At 44.4% G+C, this 22,209-nt stretch overlaps 1 protein-coding gene across 3 annotated transcripts in view; it reads left to right on the forward strand.

Annotated features, from left to right (window-relative positions):
• Positions 1-22,209, forward strand: part of LOC124013521 (transcription factor EC-like) — a 57,037-nt gene that overhangs the window by 11,433 nt on the left and 23,395 nt on the right. For all 3 annotated transcript variants that reach the window (XM_046327805.1, XM_046327806.1, XM_046327804.1), the window contains exon 3: positions 1,530-1,812. In XM_046327805.1, the coding sequence (XP_046183761.1) occupies positions 1,552-1,812 (261 nt within the window). In that variant the 5' untranslated portion in view covers positions 1,530-1,551. The remainder of the gene's footprint in view (positions 1-1,529; positions 1,813-22,209) is intronic.

The raw sequence follows: 22,209 nt of genomic DNA on the forward strand, positions 1-22,209 counted from the left end.
TGGTTTAGTGACATTACCTTGCCCACAAGTGCCCATTAGTATATTACCACTGGCAAAAATGGACTCCTTGTCAGAGAGGGCAGAATGTCCTCTCCCTAATAGAGGGACCTACACACAAACAATGGCTAACACAGACACAGACCCAAGTCAAGTGCAGACAAGGCCAATTGTTCAAAATGGGCAGGCTAAAACAGGGTATCGCCCGTGGAATGGATGATAGGTAGACTAAATGTTTTTTATTTTCCCGTCGCCCAACTTCATCCAACACATTTGTCCAGTGTCTGAGATAGAATGGGCAATTATCTAGCACCCCGGGGGCTCTGCAATGCTGACAACAGAAAAAAAAGAAGGGGCAAATGAAATAGTGTTTGCGTTATGCACAGAGAGAGGGAGAGGGACAGGGAGAGAGAGGGAGAGGGACAGGGAGAGAGAGAAAGCGAGAGAGGGACAGGGAGAGAGAGAAAGCGAGAGAGTGAGAGTGAGGGAGAGAGAGAAGCGAGAGTGAGAGTGAGGGGGAGAGAGAAAGCGAGAGAGGGAGAGTGAGGGGGAGAGAGAAAGAAGCGGAAAGAGATGGAGAGAGAGCCAGGCAGAACCTTGCCAATTACATCTCCATGTGAAAGAAGGGATGAAGAGGAGAAGGGCCATTGCTTAGGGCCCACACACTTCTCCTTCCCTTCCACCTCACTGCCACCTCTCCTTACCTCCCTATTAGAGGCCCCTTCCCTTCTAGTCTCTGCTCTGTTTACTTCTCAAAGCTGTCTCTGAGTTTGTGGGGCCGTCTCTCCACTGCCTGAGCTCTAATGGGGAACACATAGGGATGACACACAGACATTCAAACAGGCATGGGCCAGGGCAGCCGAAGCTGGCCGAGGGGTCCTCATTTGTGCCACAGATGATTAACAATGTAGGCAGATGTTGCCCGACTCCATATCTGAACAAAACCACCAGGAAAATGAAAGGTGTCAACTTATATGTTATATGATTACAGGCAATTATTTGACAGATGTGCATAATAGACTACTTAGAAAGGCCCCAAATTGACTTATTGACGTACAATCTCTCTGTGGGACTATACAACGTAAAGTAAAACATGGCATTTAAATGTATTACACTGTTTACAGACAGGCCACACTGCACTGAATCATGATTTGGATGGTTAGTCCCCAATATGTCACTTTAAGTCATTTACAGATAGCTCTCGTTATTTACTGATAACATTGGTTTGCTGGCAACTTGTTTTCCCCAATTCAATTGCCCAGCTTGATTTAGTTTATGTATCAACTGAATTCAGTATGCTGCGGTAATTTCGAGGGTTTATACAGAACACGATGCTCTTTATTACTACAGTGACACTCTCATTATCCCCTAAAAGATTTAGTAGCTTTAGGAAGAGACAAGGACATCACCCAGCAAGCATGACCCCATGGCCCCATATGGGTATTTGGTGAGCAAGGTGGGAAGGGTCAAACATTACAGAGTGGCTTAATGACTGTATAGGCCCTTGTCTGTCCTGTCTCTCTCCGACCCAGACAAGACCACTCGTGGAGAGCCATGTTCGATTCCCCGACTGACCTGCCTGTGGTGCAGCTGGTGAGGGGTCAACTAAGGGGACAGCCTGAGGGGGTGAAGCAGGAATACTTGGGCCCACCAGGACCACATCCCCATACCTGGCCCCAGCAGCACCGGCACTACCTCTACCCTCCTCACCCTGCCTGTCCAACCCGGCCTGCCAGCCCTCCATGCCCATACCAGGGGGCCTACTACACAGAGCAGCAGCCTCCAGCCTGGTATCAACCACACAACACATGGGAGGTATGGACAACCTTCTTGTTCAATTTCTCACATGGGGGATATACAACTCTTTACCTACAGTTGAAGTCAGAAGTTAACATGCACTTAGGTTGGAGTCATTAAAACTCGTCTTTCAACCACTCCAGAAATGTCTTGTTAACAAACTCTAGTTTCAGCAAGTCGGTTAGGACATCGACTTTGTGCATAGCACAAGTAATTTGTCCAACAACGGTTTACAGACAGATTGTTTCACTTATAATTCACTGTATCACAATTCCAGTGAGTCAGAAGTTTACATACACTAAGTTGACTGTGCCTTTAAACAGCTTGGAAAATTCCAGAAAATGATGTCATGGCTTTAGAAGCTTCTGATAGGCTAATTTACATAATTTGTGTCAGGTGTACCTGTGGATGTATTTCAAGGCCTACCTTCAAACTCAGTGCCTCTTTGCTTGACATCATGGGAAAATCAAAAGAAATCAGCCAAGACCTCAGAAAATAAATTGTAGACCTCCACAAGTCTGGTTCATCCTTGGGAGCAATTTCCAAATGCCTGAAGGTTCCACGCTCATCTGTACAAACAATAGTATGCAAGTATAAACATCATGGGACCACGGAGCCGTCATACCACTCAGGAAGGAGAGGCATTCTGTCTCCTAGAGATGAACATACTTTTTTATTTTTTTATTTTTTTAACCTTTATTTAAGCAGGCAAGTCAGTTAAGAACATATTCTTATTTTCAATGACGGCCTGGGAACAGTGGGTTAACTGCCTGTTCAGGGGCAGAACGACAGATTTGTACCTTGTCAGCTCGGGGGTTTGAACTCGCTTTGGTGCGAAAAGTGCAAATTAATCCCAGTACAACAGCAAAGGACCTTGTGAAGATGCTAGAGGAAACAGGTACAGAAGTATCTATATCTACAGTAAAACGAGTCATATATCGACATAACCTGAAAGGCCGTTCAGCATTGAAGAAGCCACTGCTCCAAAACCGCCATAAAAAAAGACAGACTACGGTTTGTAATGGTCTGATGAAACAAAAATATAACTGTTTGGCCATAATGACCATCATTATGTTTGGAGGAAAATGGGGCAGACTTGCAAGCCGAAGAACACCATCCCAAACGTGAAGCACGGGGGTGGCAGCATCATGTTGTGGGGGTGCTTTGCTGCAGGAGGGACTGGTGCACTTCACAAAATAGATGGCAACATGAGGAGGGAAAATAATGTGGATATATTGAAGCAACATCTCAAGACATCAGTCAGGAAGTTAAAGCTTGGTCGCAAATGGGTCTTCCAAATGGACAATGACCCCAAGCATACTTCCAAAGTTGTGTCAAAATGGCTTAAGGACAACAAAGTCAAGGTATTGAAGTGGCCATCACAAAGCCCTGACCTCAATCCAATGGAAATTTTGTGCGCAGAACTGAAAAAGCATGTGTGAGCAAGGAGGCCTACAAACCTGACTCAGTTACACCAGCTCTGTCTGGAGGAATGGGCCAAAATTCACCCAACTTATTGTGGGAAGCTTGTGGAAGGCTACCCAAAACATTTGACCCATGTTAAACAATCTAAAGGCAATGCTAACAAATACTTATTGAGTGTATGTAAACCTCTGACCCACTAGGAATGTGATGAAAGAAATAAAATCTGAAATAAATCATTCTCTCTACTATTATTCTGACATTTCACATTCTTAAAATAAAGTGGTGATCCTAACTGACCTAAAACAGGGAATTTTTACTGGGATTAAATGTCAGGGATTGTGAAAAACTGAGTTGAAATGTATTTGGCTAAGGTGTATGTAAACTTCAACTGTATGTGTTTGATTGACAAATCTACTGTACATTGTAAAGCAGTGGTCACCAACCTTTTCTGAGTCAAGATCACTTTCTGAGTCAATATCACTTTCTGAGTCAAGATCACTTTCTGAGTCAAAATGCATGCCGGGATCTACTACTCCATTTTTTAAACATGACTTAAAATACGTAAGCCTATGCAACATTACCAGTTATTAAGAACAGTACTGTAGCAATGAAGTTCGTGCAGTAAGCTATAGGTCCAATACATTATCACCGTGTACTGGCTTTGTTTCAATTGCCTTGCCCATGCATTGTTGTTCGGGACATTTTTTGAAATTATATTTCAAAATTTGAGGTTGGCTATATGATCACACCGGTAATAGATCGATCAGTTGTTGTATTACCCGTGAGGCACAGCTGAGTGAGGATACGTTTAAATAATTAGCTTGTACTTTACTGGGCTGAAGGCCCCTGCATCTGATGGTCAGTCTCAGTGGAGGGAGAGAACAGCTGACATGCTGACCACACCACTTGCGTCGCGTGCACTGCAAAATACATTTGCACATATATGTTATTCAATCATTGCAACCCCACTGCTCGCAAGCGTCTGCGTAGCCAGGCGCTAAAATAGAACTTGGTTCTATTTGTGATGCTTCACGCGCTGCAAGTCCCTCCTCTCCCATCTCCTCATTGGTTTTTAGGAGCATACAGCCACGTGGGTGATTGAAAGATGAACTAAGGTCCACTTGGTGGTGGTAATGCACCTTAAAGTTGGTTGCCAACTGCCATATAAAGTCCAAAGTAGAAGCCTGAAGTATGCGAGTACTAGAAACAAACTCGGTTTAACGCTACCCCTTTATCTGTGGATTCATTGTTGGATTAGAGGACCTTGTGCATTTCAGGTAAAATAACAATCCAATGTTTATATCCCAGGACAAATTAGTTAGCAACAGCTAAATTGCTAGCTAGCTAAATTGCCATGAATGTTTAATACTTTTCGACCTGTCCCCAAATTAATATAGTTGGTTCAGAGTTTGTTTTGATATTTCAACCCGCGTGTCCTGATCACGTCTTGTGTGCGTGGACAAAATCAACATGCGCGCGAGAGGTCTGGTCAGCATGTGAGGGTCCGCCTCTCAACGTTCCTCCACCGTCTTCCAGCTGATGGTGGAATTTGAGTTGCACCGCTTTAATCCTGCCTCATGCACAAATACCTGTTGTTACTCCACTGAACAGAGAAAGTGAAATTCTTCACTACTAATAATAACAACGCAAACCTATTGATACACTTTCCTACTCCTTCACTACAGTGCTGGTTGTTGTCTGAGTGGAAGTAGGAAGAACGTGCATTTTATGGCATATAAAAGTGTTGAAAAAAAAGCGTTGACAGTGTTAACAGACAACTTAAACATGAATTAACCCAAAAACCTAAAGCTCTTTGCTGTATTAGTTGACAGTCTCTCTCTAGTCACGGTTTTAAACTTTTTCAAATCTCATGGTATCAACTTTCTCAGCCATCCGATTGGCCAGCAGTTGGCCTAGTGCACTTGATTTGCTCTCCTGGCCTGCCGGGAAGTCAGAGTTTGTACCTTCAGACACATGAAATGGTTCAAAATTTGAACATTTCTCCTATCCTGCGCGCAGGGCAGCTGATTCGGGTACACCTACCAAAAAAAAGAAAGATTGATGATTTATCGTTGGGTTTTATACAGAATGTTTGGCGATAGAATAGGAATGCCTTGGAGATCGACCAGTTCTGATCGACTGTTGTAAAGTATGGCTATATCAATGAAGGCACACATCATTTTCATTCATAAGTCAACAAGGTGAATGATGCTCATTGTTGATGATCCTGTCACATTCTGGAGCTCAATATGGCTAGGTAGGCAACTAGAGCTACTGAGGTGAGGCACCTAGCTCGGTTCAAGGGCAGTGTTGTTACTGTCCCTAGCCCGGTGGTGGTGGAATCTATATTTTGATTCGATTAGACACACCATATCAAACAAAACTTTGAGAGGAAAGCAATCGATGAGTGTGTTGTGTGAGACTTGGCTGAGTGTGTGTGTGTCTGTCCGTGCGTTCTGGCTGTCTCTGCTCTGCTATCAATACTTCATCTCATGTTGTGTTTAAAAAGGCATGCCGATGTCTGCACATTTGAGCCAGGAACCACCCAAAAAGTCTCTTTGTGTTTCAAGGGTCCTTTCTCATGAATTCGGTCCCACAGGATTTGGCCAGTGTTTTCCCTGAGAATAAGTCCTCCTCACAAAGTGCTGATGGACCACTGAGCCAAGACATGTCACTGGAATTATAGCTTTCAGGGTTAACGTGTGTGTGTGTGTGTGTGTGTGTGTGTGTGTGTGTGTGTGTGTGTGTGTGTGTGTGTGTGTGTGTGTGTGTGTGTGTGTGTGTGTGTGTGTGTGTGTGTGTGTGTGTGTGTGTGTGTGTGTGTGTGTGTGTGTGTGTGTGTGTGTGTGTGTGCGTTTATTTTGGTTGTACTAACACTAAATCCGGTTTCTTTGGCGTTTTTTCCCTCTCTCTCCTCCCCTGGCTTCTAGCTATGCAACTGAGAGTTTATATTTCCCAGTTTGGGGATGTTGGGGCTGTTGTCTATGAAGTAGAATAACTCCCAGCTCAGTTACAGTTGGCCAAGACAGGTTACCCAAAGTAAGAAATGCATCAGGCTTGCGGCCGGTGTTGGGGAGAAATCAGGGAAACTTCAAAGCAGCAGTTCTGTTTTCTCTGGTCTGCAGGAGGCCTTTCATGTGTTAAAGTGTGTCTGGTTCAGGGGAGCGAGGGCCTTACCTGCATTTCGGTGTGTGTGCCATTGAGTGTGTCTGTGAGCAAGAATGAGAAGGAGCGATAAAGAGTGTGTGTGTATACACCTGTGTATTTTTTTGTGTGTACTCACACAGCGTAGCCTAGTGGTTAGAACGTTGGACTAGTAACCGGAAGGTTGCGAGTTCAAACCCCCAAGCTGACAAGATACAAATCTGTCGTTCTGCCCCTGAACAGGCAGTTAACCCACTGTTCCCAGGCCGTCATTGAAAATAAGAAAGAATGTGTTCTTAACTGACTTGCCTGGTTAAATAAAGGTAAAATGTAAAACAATGTAAAATGTGTTTGCCTGTGTCTAAGAGGTACCAAGAGGGTTGATCCTATCAGAAGCAGGGTTTCCCCTATGGTTGCTGGGGGCATGGGGGATGGATGGATGGGAATCCAGCAGTGTGTATGTACAAGCAGCCCCTGCTGTGAGCCTGATTATGCCTGATGTTGACTGTCTCAGGGCAGGTGGAGGTGGAGGGGTTGGTGGGGGGCCCAAAGCTGACAGCCATATGGACCCCACTGAGGGGTTGGGTGTAGCAAAGGGGGAATTCAGAGATTCAGGCAGTGATTGGGCCAGACCACCCATCTGGGCTGGCGCGGTGCCTGGGGGTGTCGTGCTGTGGCCCACTAGGCCTGCAGTCAGTCAGTATGAGGGAGTCTATCTATGTATCTACACACTCCCGTCCAGACCCCATCTCTGCTGGGATGAATCCAAAGGAAGAGCGTAGGTAGGGTATTAAAGTCCCACAACCAGGACAGCTGTGGCTTTTATAGTGTAGGCCTACACTCACTCTGAGCCTGCCTGGGAGACCTGAGGGCCAGTTACTGTACAGTACTGTAGCATCTTTGAACTATACCTAGGCTACTCAGCTTTTTTAGGTGTCTTGTCTACTGGCCAGAATACTGAGTCAGGGAAACAGTCCATCTTCCATATGGAGAAACACTGTCGAGCAGATGTGGATTCCCCTGGCACACCTGATTCTGATCCAATCCCTCTGAGTGGATAAAGGGAAAACAAAAAAATGCGTAATGTACTTTGTTGTATATGGAAGCTGGTGTTTGGAGGATATATTGGCACGGTTTGCCAATATAATAACGCTTTTTTGGTTACTACAGGATTCCATATGTGTTATTTCATAGTTTTGATGTCTTCACTATTATTCTACAATGTAGAAAATAGTAAAAAGAAAGAAAAACCCTGGAATGAGTAGGTGTCCAAACTTTTGACTGGTACTGTATATCTCATACTGTACTTTCCTCCCCAGATGGGGACTTTTTACACTTTTCCTATTTGCATGTAAAACATAAAAACGAATACATTCCAGTATTAATACTACCTATACATTAAAGCAAAGGCCTTGTTTGACATTTGGAGATTTTCGGATGTGATTCGTAACAGCATTTAAACGTTGTATTTTATGGCCTGGGGGAAATCGAGTCACCTTTTTATTGAAGACACACACACACACACACACACACACACACACACACACACACACACACACACACACACACACACACACACACACACACACACACACACACACACACACACACACACACACACACACACACACACACACACACACACACACACACACACACACACACAGAGTCCCAGTCCTGAGCCCCCCCCCCCACCTCTTCCTCCTAATAAAGTCATTGTATTATCCCTCCCACAGATGGGCTCTTGGCAGCCTAAGAGGCCTCGGCAGGGGCTTGGGACAGGACAGGGACAGCCTTCAGGGTGTCTGCCAACTCTCAGATCTCTGCCCCATCATCCACATACACACAGGGCCTACTGCACACTGGAACACTGGCATCCCTGGCCCCTATTATTAAGCGGCCCCCACATACTAGACGTTATGAGATTAATGCAGTGCATGTAGCAGGTGTCTGCCAAAATTCCTTTCCTATTTAAACCTCCCGGCCCATACCAGCGGTTAATCCTATTACGGCTAATTGAGTGAAGTCGTCAGTCTTTTTCAGTTAAACCAAGTTCAGCCACTAATAGGATTCAAAGGAAAAGGTACAATGGTACAATGCATGAAATAGAATAAGCAACCAGTTCGTCCAGTAGTGTGTGGCTGCAGCAGTGAGCAGCAAGTGGTGAGCAGTGGCTAGTAAGGCCTGAGGAGATCTGCCCCCCCTGCTGACTTGGGATCTGTTTTATAATGAGAGAGGGGTGAGGCTGGGGTCTCTGGAGGCTAGAGGTGCTGAGAGGGAGATCAGCACTCAGTGGTGGCGGGTTTGAAGGGGTGGTACTAGTGAGGGGTTTGAGGTGGGGGCTGTTGGTGGATGGTGACGTTCCTGTCTGACTATTGGATTGATCCTTATCCCACTGTGCTCATCAAAGGGACACAAGGGACAAATGCTCTATTATTTGTGTCATGTTCATGTACGCATGGACAATATGAACCTGGAGCCCATTTCATGCAGTTCATAGGTTAGAGAAATAGGAATTGCTTGAGCAAAGCCCTAACGTTTCTTAATTTCCCTACGTTCTAAACGGAAAAGCAGACACATTTTCCCTAATAGTTCATGACAGAAGCAGTTGATCTCGATTTGTTCACACCACCAGGTCAAATGCATCAGTGGCCTCGTGAGAGACCCTGGCGTGATCTTATCTTGTCCTCCCTAGTCACCTATGACCTGCTCCTATCTAAAGAGGATGAGGATCGAGAGAAGAAACAACTCCCTCACACAGGACCCACTGTGTCCTGTCATCATTTGGTGTAATTTAGCCCCCTCCCCCTTATCCCTTCAACCCCATCTCCCTCTCCGGCCACCAAGTTAACTAGGCCAAACTGGGACACACCTATTACCAGTGGCGTCAGGACAGACACTGCCCCAGGAACTAACTAGCCAGTGGTGCTGAGCTACACAGACTCCCTTTGAAGAGGACAGCCATGGAGACCAGGCTAGCAGTGATACACAGTAGTTCCATGGGGTGAAATTAGAGACACGTCTGTCTGTTCATGACAGACAACCATTAGTCTCCCTAGGCAGACAGGCTGTTGCCAGGGTGGCAGGTAGCTTGGGCAGTAACAGAAAGGTTGCTGGTTCGAATCCTCGCACCAGCAAGGTGGAAAATCTGCCATTCTGCTCTTGGGCAAGGCAGTTAACCCCCACAATAACTGCTTCCCAGGCGCCGATGACGTGGATGCCGATTAAGGCAGCCCCCTGCACCTCTCTGGTTCAGAGGGGTTGGGTTAAATACAGAAGACACATTTCAGTTTAATGCATTCAGTTGCGCAACTGACTAGGTGTCCCCTTTCCCTGGGTCTGGGATTTCCGTCACGAGACAACTAAGGGAGCATTTGGACGAGCTGACATCGAAAGAACACAACTTCTTAAAGTCCAATGGAGTGAGTCAAAAATAAATACAAATCTTAGTCTGGTTTTGGAGATGCAATAAACTTGAAAATAAAAACCTAAAATAAAATTCATGACGAAGTATGACATATGCAAGATCTCATACTTAACTGGTACGCAACTAAATTCAATTTTACAATCCCTCAATAAAAAGGCAACCTGGTTTAACGACATCCTGAAATAATATAACAGGTTAAAAAGAATGTGATCTTTCACTAAGCACGGAAGACTGGCCCAACATAGAACTATAAAATTCACAACTCTCATTTTCTACAGTCTACTTAGAACAATCCCTTAAATCCCCTAAGTGTTTAAAGAGCTTACAGGCAAAAAAACAACAGCAATTACCAAGCTAATTCAAATCCTCACACTAATGCCATTGGTGGGTGCTGTACTGTGGACTCCTGTATATTTGATACATATTAATAAAAGTACATTATCTATCCATAGATTCGCCCCATGGAAACATTACTTCCCTCACCCATCATCTCCAGACAAGGACATGACATTTCCGTATTCACGCTTTCAGATGGAGGGAGAGATAGAGTGGCCCGGCAGACAATAAAATACTGAGTTGCCGTCTTTTCCACCTAATCACATTGACACGGGTTGCTTTAACAGATGACGGGCCCCTCTCCTCCGCCATGGCCTTCACCGCTCGGATAATATGTCCTTTTGTTTCTTGTATTTACATGGAGTCCTCTGTGGTGTTAAGGGTGTCTGACTTGACCTGCAGCAGGAAGAGGGGAGTCCATAGCATTGGATCCAAACACGATCAGTTACTGTACAATGTCGAATCGGTGCTTCTTGTTGGAGGTGGTTTCTCTAGCAAACGAGATGTTATCTCAATGAGACTATCCTGTATAAATAAGGGTTTAATTCAATTAAAATGAAAGGGAGTCAGAAGACTGTCTCTCAGTGTTCGCAGTCCACTGGGGATATGCCTATTCCATTCTAGCTTGGTTCCAGTCTGATTTATATCTTGCAACAGAGTAGTTAGAGGAGTCTTCTTTTTTGGGGCACAACCCAAGTGCACAACCCACGTATTGTGGGGTTTAGTATCTACTATCCTACTTGGTAGGACAGAGAGATGGACGGACAACAATGTCATTGACTATACTACCTATCTATACCATAAATCAAGTGTGGCCTTTCCAACAGGCTGTTAACTGGCTCAAACTGTGACAGAGCTCAGGGCGGTTAACCCATCATGCAGCTGTGGGAAATTAAACGGAAAGAGCAAGCAAAGTCTACTGTGGAGAGCCATGTCGTTTTAGCTGGGTTTGACTTGTGGGAATCAAGGTTAGGGACAGAGAGTGTCTTCAATGGCTGGTTGAAGCAGGAGTTGTGGGTTTGAATATGTTACATAACAAACTAAATCACTTTGGATAAAAGTCTTTAAGTGCTAAAATGGTCATGAATGGTTACACACAGAGAGTTTATCCCTCCTGTCAGAGACATTTAAAGTTCAAATGGTATGTCTGCCCCCTGGTCTGTCCTCTGAATTAGAGAGGGTTTAAACCAGGGGTGGGCAAACTACGACAAGCAAGCCACACTAGATAGAAAGTACGTAGAAATTATAAATATACTACAGTATATACTGCCCTTTTTCTGGTCTGCAAATTGGACAAAAAAAAAAATCAGGCCCGTGCTGAAACTTTTACCCACCCCTGGTCTAAATGGTCAATTCCCCCGGTAACATCACCAACCACAACCACCCCCAGATAAGTGAGGGGGGAGAGGGGTATTGGTGTTGTGGAACCTACGAACCCTAAAGATTAAGAACGAGAACCCAAATGAAACAAAGGGGGGCCAGGAGAAAAAGTAAAAGATTTTTAAAAAATGTAAGAATTGGATTAATTGGCATAATGCAAGGTGGCTAGGCACAGGGAGGAAGAGTGCCAGTGTGAGTAGGCAGAATCCCCACCATCCTCAAAGTAAGATGGTCTGCACAATTAGTCGTGCGACCCTTGACCCCGGTCAGAATAATTAATGAATAACAGAGGGGATAAAGACAAAAGACGCGGAGCGGTTTGGGTGAGGAGCACGGGCTGCGTAATACATCAAAGCGGGCCGGTAATTGGCCCGGTGGCTTTCATTCTTTGCCCTATTTCTTTCAATTCATTGACTCAAAATAATGGGTTCAGGTTCATTATCAACAGGTCGTAAGCTCTGGGAGTGCAAAACTTTCAACAGTGTAGTGGTTAAGCTGTGCTGAGCTGGGCTGTGCCATGTTGATGGGTGAGTGCTAAGCTAGCTATCCCCCCCCCCCCCCGAGACCTGACGACATTATTAGGCAACAACGCCCAGGGAAAAGCAAGGAGTTGTACAGATACAGGACCGAAGAGTCAGAGTGGCCATCATATTTTAAGAGCAGTTTAAACCGGAAACAAACACTGGCAACTATCAAGCGATAGCCATTATGCTGGAGTACAATTGGTATGGACAGGTAAGTCAAACGGAAATGCTGTTCATAGCTGTGTTTTGTTTTAGTCACTCGTTTCAAAGTGAGATTAGAAATAATGTAGAATAAATAACAATAGTTATCAAATGGTACTAATATAATAATATAATATGGCATCACTCTTTGAGAATTACGGGAATTTGACCAAATCACAAATAACAGTTTCAATCGAGTACATGATTGGACCACGTGTATGCAAAGCCGTGACAATTGAATGAACTTTTAGATAAAGCCACTGTGTTGTACACAAAGCCAGGAAAGGACCATCAAAGTTTAAGGAACTCTGACGGCAAGATAAACATCCCTTGGTCAAGGCCTCAACCACTTGGTCTACAGATAATCATCTCTGGCATGCTCTTATCATGACCACTCGTCTTCTCCTGCAGTGTGGTTATCCTGTAGGGTGAGACGCATCGTTGAGTTAGGAGAACAGCATGCGCACGTGAAAGTCTGGTGACGTCAGCAATGTTATGGCTACATGGTTACTGTAATATTATTATTACACTAATAGTCTAATGACCATGTAATACGCACATGGTCGTAGAACAAGTAGAACAAGGAAGAGATTTGTGGCATTTCGAGAACTGTATTTTCTTTAAAGGTGAACGCGATAGTACAGGCTACAACCTGAGTGTTTAAAAGGTTTTTCAGAGCTTTCTTCCTTTACACCGAGGTCACCTTTTACAGAAAACAACAAAAACAACAAAGAAAATATTTTGAGAGACATATCATGCAAAGAGAATCATCGATAGGGGCGGCAGACAGCCTATCGGTTAAGAGCGTTGGGCCAGTAACCGAGAGGTCGCTGGTTCCAATCCCCGAGCCGACTAGGTGAAAAAAATCTGTCAATGTGCCCTTGAGGACAACATCAGGTTCACATACTCTGTGTTGCCTGATGACAGACAGAGGTGTGTATAGTCACAATACACAACCTACACTGGTGTTACTATTCTGGTGCTAACCGTGGCGCTGAAAGAGCGTGTGTTCGGTCGTACATTCCACACGGGGAAAACACCGAGCCCCATTCACCCAGCCGTACTATCAGGTGTCTCTGACTGTGTTTGCAGATGGCATTCCGCGTCAAAGGGCACAATTCAGAAGGAACTGAAACATCAGATGACGTGTAATTAGCCCATCTCACGCTACATACCGTGGCGGAGAGAAGAGTGTAGGAGAGTTTAACTCAATTGCCTTAACCCGAGTGTTTAAGCAGAAGACGCGTGATTGTTGTAATAAATAAAATAAAAAACCTCAGCACTTGTTGTGGTTCGAATCTAACCTCTTTACAACTCACGCTCCTTTCTTTGAATCTGTGCTTTATTTGCTGTTAAAAGGTCTCCATAGTACCATTACCTGGGTGTGCCATGTCAAGCAATTAATATCCTAATAAGTCTAAAGTCAGTCTTTTGGTCTGGAGGGCACCCCGCTGTGATGAAAAGACTGGTGCCGTGTCACATTAGGCTCACACAGGTGCTCGCTCTCTTTCTCTCTAACCTCTCTCTCTCTCTTTCCGTCTCTCTCCGCTGCACATCAGATCATAGTGATGCTGAGCCCGAAAAGAAAGGGGAGAGAGATGGAGGGAGAGAGGTGGGCGGAGGGGGGGGGGGGGGGTTGATGGGGAGAAGTGAGAGGAAAAGGGGGGAGAGAAGAGGTGGTGAGAAACATCTCAGGAATGTTCCGTGCTCTGGTAGTGCTGGAAGTTAACGCTGGGATTATTAGCCGTCCCTTGTAACATTGAAAAGACCAGGCTGAAACAACTGTTGGACCTCTTTAAGGATTGCTATGTTACACCTTGAAAGGGTTTAGAGGCTTACTGCTGAGCTGACCCACTCTGACATCACACGGAACACCATCTGAACTATTAGGGCAGTTAGTGCTCAGGGTTCAGTGGGCTTGAGTGAAGTCAAAAAGGTCTCAGCTGTTAAAGATAACGTCCGATAATCGATTGTTTTTGTTATCGATCAATAGCTATAGTATAGATCAGGGATGGCCAACGTTGATGGGGGTGGGGGCCACGAAAAAAATCAGAACTCTGCATACCCCCATCCATGGAGGAATAGTACTAAGTTTTAGAGTTAAATACTTGCAATTCTACACATTTTGCCTTGGGGCAGAGAGAAGCTTTTGCAGTTTTGCAGCAATTGGGTGGAGAGAAATGTTTGCTAATTCGACCAAATTTAGACAGCTGGACGCTAGACTAATTTGCCAATCTGTCACGCCCTGGCCATAGAGAGGCTTTTTATTCTCTATTTTGGTTAGGCCAGGGTGTGACTAGGGTGGGCATTCTATGTTCTTCTTTCTAAGTTTTTGTATTTCTTTGTTTTTGGCCGGGTATGGTTCTCAATCAGGGACAGCTGTCTGTCGTTGTCTCTGATTGAGAACCTTACATACTTAGCTCTTGCCCACATGGGTTTTGTGGGTAGTTGCTTTCTGTTTCTGTGTCTCTAGTGGTTCTGTGGCACCAGACAGAACTGTTTTGGTTGTTCTCTTTGTTGTTTTGTCATTCAGTGTTATGTTCTATTAAATAATAACAAGGGTAAAAAAAACAACTAAAATAAAACAAAATAAAAATAATGATGAACACGTACAACGCTGCACCTTGGTCCTCACCTTCTTCCACCAATAGCCGTTACACAATCTAAACTAATTTATCTGACATGGGCTAAATGAGTGACTGTCAGTGACACAGAAAAACTCTGATGCACAACCACATTTAGAAATGTTAGGAAATTGATCCGCGGGACGCCAGTATATTGTGCTGGTATAGATTGGGCTAGCCTACACCTGCTACTGTACGCATACAAATCAAAGTAGATCAGTTGGTCATGAGAGGGTTTTAGAAGCGAGGAAAACTTAAAAAGAGAAAAGGCTTCTCCTCTACACGCAGACAGGCTAAGAATACAGCTGATTCGCCGAGATGAGAAACGGACCTTATCTGATGTCCAACAAATCATTGTATATTTCCTCCGTGACTATCTTGGCGCTTGATCTTGGATCAGGTCCTAAAGAGATAGGACTGGGACGGGGGATGGAGACCCACGACAGGACATGGGGAGACAAGGCCCCTCTTTGACAGACTGGCCAAGGGAGGCTGGCACAGTGGTGTACTTTGTACTCCTCGCTCTGGGGGCCTCGTCTTCGTCAATATCAAATTAAACTCAGGCTGAGATGATTAATCAATTAAGAAAAAAAGGGGGGCCATTGATCCAATTTAAAGCAGACTGGCCTGGACAATTAATTATTGTTCTATAAAGAAATTATTGAATATTAAAATCTATTTGATTAAGTTATAACAGTACTGTTATGAACTATAGTAGAGTACTTTGGGGATAGTTCATGCTTCATTACATCCCCCTGTCTGTTGTCAATGGAAAAAATACATTTGCATGCCGAGTTGTAAGTATTTGCAGAACTTTAATAGATAGTAGAGTACAATTAAAGCCAGTAAAACAAACAGAATACAGAGGTCAATTACAGAGCCTTCAGAAAGTATTCATACCCCTTGACTTATTTCACATTTTGTTGTGTTCCAGCCTTAATTCAAACTGGATTAAAAATATTTATTTTCTCACCCATCTACACACAATACCCCATAATGACAAAGCAAAAACATGTTTTAGACATGAGTAAATACTTTGTAGGATTTTGCCTGTGCTTAGATGCATTCCATTTATTTTTTTATCCTGAAAAACTCCACAGTCCTTAACGATTACATACCCATAACATGATGCAGCCACCACTATGCTTTAAAATATGGAGAGTGGTATTCAGTAATGTGTTCTGTTGGATTTGCCCCAAACATAAGACTTTGTATTTAGGTCAAAAGGTTAATTGGTTTGCCACATTTTTGCAGTATTACTTTAGTGCCTTGTTGCAAACAGGATGCATGTTTTGGAATATTTATATTCTGCACTCTGTCAATTAAGTTAATATTGTAGAGTAACTACAATGTTGTTGATCCATCCTCAGTTCTCTCCCACCACAGCCATTAAACTCTGTAACTGTTTTAAAGTTACCATTGGACTCATGGTGAAATCCCTGAGCTGTTTCCTTCCTCTCCGGCAACTGAGTTGGGAAGTATCTTTGTATTGACTGGGTGTATTGATACACCATCCAAAGTGTAATTAATAACTTCACCATGTTCAAAGGAATGTTCAATGTCTACTTTTTTATTTTTGCCCATCTACCAATAGGTGCCCGTCTTTGTGAGGCATTGGAAAACCTCCCTGGTCTTTGTGGTTGAATCTGTGTTTGACATTCACTGTTCTTCTGAGGGACCTTACAGATAATTGTATGTGTGTGTTACGTTCGTTGAAAGATTGATTGGACCAAGGTGCAGCGTGGTAGGTGTACATTTTTCCTTTATTTAAAATAAACACCCCCAAAAAATACATATACAAAATGAATGTAAAGTTCTGCAGGCTATACAGCAACTAACAAAATCAAGATCCCACAATCTAAGGTGGGAAAAGGGCTGCCTAAGTACGATCCCCAATCAGAGACAACGATAAACAGCTGCCTCTGATTGGGAACCATACTAATATAATAATAATATAATAATATATGCCATTTAGCAGACGCTTTTATCCAAAGCGACTTACAGTCATGTGTGCATACATTCTACGTATGGGTGGTCCCGGGGATCGAACCCACTACCCTGGCGTTACAAGCGCCATGCTCTACCAACTGAGCTACTAGGCCAACAAAGAAATAGAAACATAGATTTGCCCACCGAAGTCACACCCTGACCTAACCAAATAGAGAATAAACAAGGCTCTCTAAGGTGAGAGCATGACAGTACCCCCCCCAAAGGTGCGGACTCCGGCTGCAAACCTGAACCTATAGGGGAGGGTCGAAGTGGGCATCTCATCTCAGTGGAGGCTCCGGTGCGGGACGCAGACACAGCTCCGTTTGAGGCTCCCCCCACTTTGGTGGCGCCTCTGGTGCGGGGATCGTCACTGGGGAATCCGGACCGTAGATCATCATCTCAGACTCCGGGCCGTAGATCGTCGTCGCGGACTCCGGACTGGGAACCGTCGCTGGAGGCTCCGGACTGGGGACCGTCGCTGCAGGCTCCAGACTGGGAACCCTCTCAGGCGGTTCTAGGCTGCAGACTGTCGCTGAAGGCTCTGGACTGCAGACCGTCGCTGGAGGCTCTGGACTGCAGAACGTCCCTGGAGGCTTCGGGCCATGGATCATCACTGGAGGCTTCGTGCCATGGATCATCACTGCAGGCTTCGTGCCATGGATCATCACTGCAGGCTCTGGGCCATGGATCACCACTGGAGGCTTCGGGCCATTGATCACCACTGGAGGCTTCGGGCCATTGATCACCACTGGAGGCTTTGTGCGTGGGGCAGGCACAGGACGTACCAGCCTGGAGACACACACTGGAGGCTGGGTGCATGGAGCTGGCACAGGATATACTGGACCGTGGAGGAGAACTGGAGGTCTGGAGCGTAGAGCTGGCACAACCCGTCCTGGCTGAATGCCCACTCTAGCACTGCAAATGCGGGGAGCTGGAACAGAGCACACCGGGCTGTGGATGCGTACCGGAGACACAGTAGGTGTAACCGCAAAGCATGGTGCCTGAAGGGTCACACGCTCCTCAAAGCGACTGTCTTGCTCCAGACTCCAACCCCTATAAACTCTTTCGTCCATCTCCACTGCTCACCACTCCTCGCTCAAACGGTCCAAGAATTCCTCCTCGGTCTCGGACTCACCCCTCAGTACCGACTCCCACATCATCTGCCCCTTCCGTCTTGTCCTCTCCTCCTGACCACGCTGCTTGGTCCACTTGTGGTGGGATCTTCTGTTACATTCGTTGAAAGATTGATTGGACCAAGGTGCAGCGTTGTAGGCGTACATTTTTCTGTATTTAAAATGAACACCAAAAAAAATACAAAATACAAAACGAATGTAAAGTTTTGCAGGCTATACAGCAACTAACAAAATCAAGATCCCACAATCTAAGGTGGGAAAAGGGCTGCCTAAGTATGATCCCCAATCAGAGACAACAATAAACAGCTGCCTCTGACTGGGAACCATACTAGGCCAACAAAGAAATAGAAACATAGATTTGCTCACCCAAGTCACACCCTGACCTAACCAAATAGAGAATAAACAAGGCTCTCTAAGGTCAGGGCGTGACAGTGTGGGGTACAGAGATGAGCTAGTCGTTCAAAAATCATGTTAAACACTATTATTGCACACAGAGTCCATGCAACTTATTACGTGACTTTTGAGGCAAATTTACATTCCTGAATGTATTTAGGCTTTCCATAACAACTCAATCAACTCAAGACATTTCAGCTTTTAATATTTTATTAATGGGTAAAAATTTGTAAAAACCTAATTCCAATTTGACATTATGGGGTATTGTGTGAAGGCCAGTGACAAACAAAATCGAAATGTAATATATTCTGGCTGTAACACAACAAAATGTGGAAAAAGTCAAGGGGTGTGAATACTGTACTTTCTGAAGGCATATGGGTTACTAAGAGTGTGACACATAACAACATAACCCCGGGGCAATAGGATTGTGATGATCTTGTAAAATGTATATCCAGTCATTGTTCCCTTGGGTAAGACAGGCTAAAAAAATGACACATGGCATGTAATCAGAATTAACAAGGCTTATAAGAAGTGTATAAAAGTGACTGTGCCGCATGATTATGTGTAAACAACATTTAGCTGGGCAATGCAATGCGAGTGTTGAGATGTATGTGCTGCTGTGTGTGTCGGGAATGTGGAGTTGATAAGAGGACTTATTGGCCTTTTGTACGTTCAATTTTTTCACAGTATCTGAGTAAACATCCAATCAGTGTCTTGTGAGCCTAACCACAATAACGATTTTAATTTTACGATCCGGCAACTTTTCTCAAATCCTCATGTCTTTACACTGTATGTGGGTTTCCCCCTTGCTTCTACAACACAGAAACCACCTCGCAACAAGACAGGGGACAGGGTGCCCATCTACTCTACTTCCTCCCCCCTATCCTTCACCACTTTCACTGGCTCACAGTCGCTTCTAACCTCAGCCTGGGTGCCTCTGGGTAGCACAGATCCCCTCCTGTGTGCGCGTGCGCTCTGTCTCCCTCTCCCCCTCTAAACATCCAACTGTGCCATGACAGGGGACCAAAGACGCTCAGGACAAAAGCGCCTTTGTCCGCCACACACAAACCACATATGATTTGTTCCTGTAAGGTCAAAGTTGATCAAATGTTCTGCTTAGTTCTCATTAAACAGCTATTGCATTATTTAATTTCCCACAATCAGATTAGGGTGGGAGGGGGGGGGGGGCGTAATGAATATATCGAGTGAAAGGTTTTGAAAGGTGGCTTGCAGAGTTAGCCCAGATATATATTTAATGTGCACTTTCAAAAGTTTGGAGGAGGAGGATTTTACTCCAGATCCAGAAGGTCAGTTGGGGGAGGAGGTAAGGCAGGGATGCGACCAGCATCCCCCCCCCAGTCTCCACGTTATAAGCCAGGCAGGGCTGCTTTTAGTAACTCTGAATGAAATATTATTCACAACTGCGCAGTAAATATCACCCTGGTTGAAATGAAACCATTTTTTTGTGAGCTGTCAGCTTTTCTCCCTCAGTCACAGAGTAGATGATCAATCAAAACAATAGAAAAGCAGCGTGAGCTTCCCAGAATCAGACAGCCATGACAGGCCAGCGAATAGTTCACTCTCATTTCATCTACCTTGACATTTGGTGTAAAATGGACCAATTGCTTTCCATTCTCTTACCTCTATGGGATCGCTCTTTGCTCTGAGCGGAAGCTCGCTGTTTTCCTAATTGTTCCTGAAATAAGACAGACCAACAAGGGTTGTTTAAAACCTATTGCATTAAATGTGCACTGGTTGTGTTCAGCCTGACAATCAGCATAACAATGTAAACAATGTTGTGTTGCTACCATGCTGTGTTGTCATGTGTTGCTGCCATGCTGTGTTGTTGTCTTTAGGTCTCTCTTTGTGTAGTGTTCTGGTGTCTCTCTTGTCGTGATGTGTGTTATGTCATACATTGTCTTTTCATCCCACAGTAGGCCTTTTGCCTCTTGGTAGGCAGTCATCGTAAAGAAGACATTGTGCTTAACTGACCTGCCGAATTAAATAAAACATGTAAAAAGATGACTCGTAGCGTGGTAAAATATGAAATCAAGTAGAACAATAAAAGGGTGGTGGTTACAATGAGACACAGTATGGAACTTTTTTCCCCTTTCAAATTCAATCAATTTGTGAAAATAGATTTTGTCAATGGAGAGGCCATCAGTGAAAATATCATTGCGTTAGGTATACAGTACTACAATGATAGTATTCAGTCTGCTTTTGACATGCATTCTTTCCAGACTACTGCTTTGCTATCGGAACATCTACTTAAGAAAATATCCCATATATCATACAGCAGTGGAGGCTGGTAGGAGGAGCTATAGGAGGATTGGGCTCAGTGTAATACCTGGATTGGAATGAATGGAACGGCATCAATGGGGTTTGCATATGTTTGATCAGTTTGATACCTTTCCATTGATCCATTCCAGCCATTACAATGAACCCATCTTCCTATAGCTCATCACACCTGCCTACTCTGTTCTACAGGTATATTTCTTGGAAGTGAAAAAAAAAACTTGAGTACATTTGTTCCATGAAATTGTGCTCTGCTCGAGTTACGGTGTCGACATCTCTTTCCTGGGTGCATATCTTAGGACCTCAATGTTATAGAAGTGACCTCTTTGTACTCCCCTTCCCTCTCTGCCAAAACACAGATTAAAGTAGCCTGCAATGCCACTTCTCCTAACCTCACCCAGAGGATGACAATAAAGAGGATCCATTTAGTCCCAGGCGAGTGGTCAACCCAGTGCTCAGCCAAGGTTAGGGACACAGACACAGCAGTTTACCCATAAGCCACTGCTCTGTGGCGCTGGGCAGCTTTGTGTCTGAGGGTCGGGGAGGATGGAGGAGTCATGTGGCAGGAGATGGCCATTTGGTGATTCAGGGGGAGGTGAGGGTTTCGTGAGTACCACCAGGGAGGTTTATGATTCAGATTTGTCACACTATTACCTCCTGAAGTTAAAGCTGCTCGTGCTTGAGTAATGACAAGAACAACTATAGCCATTTGATGGTAGCCTAGTGGGTAAGAGTGTTGGGCCAGTAACCGAAAGGACGCTGGTTCGAATCCCCGAGCAGACTAGGTGAAACATCTGCCGATGTGCCCCTGAGCCAGGTACTTAACCCGAATTGCTCCTGTAAGTCGCTCTGAATAAGAGTGTCTGCTAAATGACTGAGTTGTAAAGGTAAAATGTTCCGTGACAAGAGGGACACTGAGGGTACATTCTGAGCCCTCAAATTGTGTTGATGCATTCTGTAGTTGATGTTGATCACGCTTCTCTAATCAGTAACATTTTATTTGGATAGTTTGTAAAGTATCTACAGATGAACTATCAGTATCATGTCAAAGTCTGTCTGTAGTTCATCTACAGGTGTTCAACAAACCATTTGTCGACTATCAGCAGCATTTTAACAGCAGGTCTTTGGTCTTTCAGTAGCATCTCAACAGTATATCTCATCATTTTCAAAAACGATAGTGAATATAAAAACACCTGAAAACCCCATTCAACCCATGTACAGGGCCTTTATGTCTGTCTGTGAGGAGAACAAAGATGTTTTATTTTTATCAAGACATGAGGAGTGTGCATGACAAGGTGGAGCGTACCTGATTGGTAGAGCTAAGCATGAAGTCATTGAAAATGGTGAAAAACATCTACTACATTCCCATTAACGTGAGATGTGGAAATCATGGTTAACATAGCTATTAGGTGATCAATTTTAATCTGATTAATATCGGAAGGCAAAATATTGTGGTTGTGCAACGTTGCGATATGGACGCATGGTTCATTTTCATAAATTACGAACCTTTAGCATGAACTATTCAAAATGAACATGAAACATGA

This window comes from Oncorhynchus gorbuscha, linkage group LG25, assembly GCF_021184085.1.
Source record: "Oncorhynchus gorbuscha isolate QuinsamMale2020 ecotype Even-year linkage group LG25, OgorEven_v1.0, whole genome shotgun sequence".
Taxonomy (NCBI): Eukaryota; Metazoa; Chordata; class Actinopteri; order Salmoniformes; family Salmonidae; genus Oncorhynchus; species Oncorhynchus gorbuscha.